We start from the raw sequence: 3,520 nt of genomic DNA on the forward strand, positions 1-3,520 counted from the left end.
GAGGAACCAAAAGTAGAAAAGCCATCCATGAAAATCTCAATAAACTTTTCAATCATATCAGAGAAGATAGAAAGCATACACCTTTGAAACATAGCTGGTACGTTGCACAATTCGAAAGGCATCCTCCAGTACGCAAAGACTGCGTAAGGGCATGTTAAATCAGTCTTCTCTTGATCTTCTTGAGCTACTACTATTTGGTTCTATCCATAGTAGCCATCTAGGAAGCTATAGAAAGCATGGCCAGCCAATCTCTCCAATATTTGATCTAAGAAGGGAATTGGGAAATGGTCCTTCTGAGTGGCTGTGTTAAGTCTTCTATAGTCGACACACATCCTTCAACCAGTGACTGTCCTTGTGGGAATCAACTCATTGTTCTCATTACGAACAACCATGATTCCTCCTTTCTTGGGCACCGTTTGAACTAGACTCACCCAAGCACTGTTAGATATTGGATAGATCATCCTCGCATCCAATAACTTCACTACTTCCTTCCTCACCACCTCTTTCATGGTTGTATCAAGTCTCCTTTGTACCTGCCTCACTGGTTTAATATCATCACCCATAAGAATCTTATGAGTGTAAAATGAAGGATTTATTCCTTTGAAATCAGAAAAAAACCAACCAATTGCAGTCCTATGATTATTTAACACCTTTACAAGCTTTTCTTCATCTATTGCTGTCAAATCTACATTAATGATGACTAGTTATGTATTGTTGTCCCCAAGGAAAACATATTCCAAAGTAGGAGGTAACTTCTTAAACTCCAGCTTTGGTGCTCCAAGAGGAATATCATCAGCTTTCTTTTCTAACTCCTCAACCGATGCCTCAATATCTCCATCAACAATTTCTGAACTAGCATATTCCATTATTTTCTCCAACTCACTCAATGTAAAACTTGTCTATTTTATTTTGTCATTCACTGCATCTTGAATTACATTGATCTTGAAGCAATATCGTCCGTCAATTGGGTGCTTCATTGATTCAACTACATCAACGGTGACCGTCTCTTCATTCATCCTCAACATGAGTTTCCCTTGCTCCACATCTATCATTGCTCTTGTAGAAGCTAAGAAGGGTCTCCCTAGAAGTAGAGGGATTTCGGCATCTTCTTCCATGTTGAGAATTACAAAATATGCTCGGAAGATGAACTTGTATATCTTAACCAACACTCTTCAATGTCTCCATTTGGTCTCCTGATCGATCTGAGCTAATTATAAAGAGACTGTAGTTGGTTTCAACTCTTTTATTCCTAGAGTATTATAGATGGATAAGGGCATCAATAGTGATATGATAAACTAGTGCAAACAGAAGAAGTTACGCCAGCGTGATATCATTGATGTTGTATCAACGACCAATGTGAAGGATTGTGGTTGTGGAAGCTGCTGCTCCTGAGACTACAGATGGTGCAGGAGCATGATATGTTGGAACAGGCCTCTTTGGTGGAAGGTTCGGCATAGCAGCCTCAAAATTAAGCAATTGAATTGCTTGTCGTATTGATGGTCTCATATTTGCGTCTGGGTGAGCACACCACAATCCCACAATCATCAAACACTCTCCTTGTTTCTCATCAAAATCCTTCTTCAAAATCTCATCCATTGCCACAAGCAGCTCCCCTCTGCCATAATGACCCCAAACCCAGTCAATCAATCCCTTTTCTTCATCTTTGTCCTTCATAACATCAACAACTTTCTTACCAGTAGCAATCTCCAAGACAACCATCCCAAAACTATAGACATCTGATTCCTTGCTGGCCCTGCCTGTACTCACATATTCTGGAGCCAAATAGCCCAATGTTCCAGCCAAAACTGTTGTTTGGGGCCCTATTTCATGTTCCATGAGCTTAGCCAACCCGAAATCTCCAAGCTTGACATTGAAACTTGAATCTAGCATAACATTGCTTGATTTGATATCCCTATGCACCACACATCGTTCCCATTCTTCATGTAGATAGAGCACTGCAGAGGCCAATCCAAGAGCTATCTTGTACCTCACACTCCAAGGGAGGGGTGCCTTTTTACCAAATAAATGAGAATCAAGGCTTCCATTTGGCATGAACTCATAAACAAGCATAAACTCACCTCTGTCGTGGCACCAACCCAAGAGCTGCACAAGATTCCTGTGTCTCAGTTGGCTAATGACTTTAACTTCGGTTACATACTCTTTCTTCCCCTGTCTAGAACCCTTTAATATTTTCTTCACAGCAACTGCTAAATCTAAATCAACAAAGTAACCTTTGTAAACAGCTCCAAACCCACCTTGACCCAATTTCCTGTCCCTGGAGAAGTTATTGGTAACCAAAGCAAGCTCTCTGTGTGAGAACCTTCTTGGTCCTGCTCCTCTTTCAAGGTCATCATTGATCGTGGTTAAATTCATAGCCTCTTCTTTTTTGTTTTTGTTTTTCTTCCTCCAGAGTAACAGACATGCTGCAATTGCTACCACAACTAGAACACCCCAAGAGACAGTTAGAATCACAACTAACCTTGTCTTCTTTGTATTATTTCCACCTTTATATAAAGTTGAGTTGAATTCCCATGACAGAAGATTATGGCTTTCTCCAATCGAACCAGTTGAAGCAGAAAATCCGACTGCAACCCATTCAGGCAGGACCGTCCTTAAATCAATTAGATATGAAAGACTGGTAATTTCTTGAGGATCAAAAGTGCTTTGGTATTTCCAAGTTACGCTTAAATTCTTGGTTGTAGAACTGTAGCTAATCCAGACCTCAGCAATGTCTCCACTATGTAGACTAGCATTCCAACGAGTCAAAACTGATGAAGAAATTGAATTATTGTTGATCCCAACATGTTGCTTGGTCTCACCCCAATCAGGATTTGGGTAAGTATCGAACTCTACATGAACAATTGGGTTAGGGGATGAAACTCTAGTTGTAGTGTTGAATAGGCCCAGAAAGCCACCAGAAGAATTGGGTGGGATTTCAGTTCCAGCAGCAGCAAGGAAGAAGGCAAGTCCATGGCCATACCGTGATTGATTTAGAGTGTCAATAATGAAAGTGTAATGAGTTTTGAAGTCAGTGAGTTGACCTGTGCTAGAGTCCCAAAGTAACACCCTATTGGCATAGATGGCCCTTCCAACTTGACACGTATACTGGTCATTGAAGCTGAAATCAACACCTCCGTCACGAGGTGCTGTAGATCCTTGGTAGAGTATGTTAGCATCACCTGGATTAAATTGAGGAATTTGGAAGTAAATTGAATTAGCAGGGAGGTTAAAGAAAAGACAGGACAAAAATAGTGGAAGAATATATGAATAGCAGAAAGTGGCAGCCATGCCTTGAGCTTCGAAGAGTTCAGAAAGGTTGAACTTGACAAGGTAAAGATGATGTTCTACATAAAAATGTTCGATCAGATGGAATAAGATAACATAACTTATATAATGACTTCCCTAGCAACGATTTCCCTCACACTATACATTGCAAGTCCACGTTATGAAGATTGAGGAGTAATTTTAAATTATATGATGACTTCAAGTGTACGATTTGCTGCTGTTTTTATTTTATATG

The 3,520-nt window shown here is 40.2% G+C and overlaps 1 protein-coding gene across 1 annotated transcript; it reads right to left on the minus strand.

Moving 5' to 3' along the window:
- Nucleotides 1–1,344: 1,344 nt before the first annotated feature.
- On the minus strand, nt 1,345–3,300 carry LOC133301051 (L-type lectin-domain containing receptor kinase IX.1-like). The gene has a single exon (XM_061500642.1). It carries the CDS (start codon nt 3,286–3,288, stop codon nt 1,345–1,347), a length of 1,944 nt encoding a protein of 647 aa, XP_061356626.1. The 5' UTR covers nt 3,289–3,300.
- Between the last annotated feature and the right edge of the window lie 220 nt (nt 3,301–3,520).

This window comes from Gastrolobium bilobum, unplaced genomic scaffold (assembly GCF_033153095.1).
Source record: "Gastrolobium bilobum isolate Gb01-03AN ecotype WA unplaced genomic scaffold, APGP_CSIRO_Gbil_v1 utg1376, whole genome shotgun sequence".
In the NCBI taxonomy this organism is placed as follows: Eukaryota; Viridiplantae; Streptophyta; class Magnoliopsida; order Fabales; family Fabaceae; genus Gastrolobium; species Gastrolobium bilobum.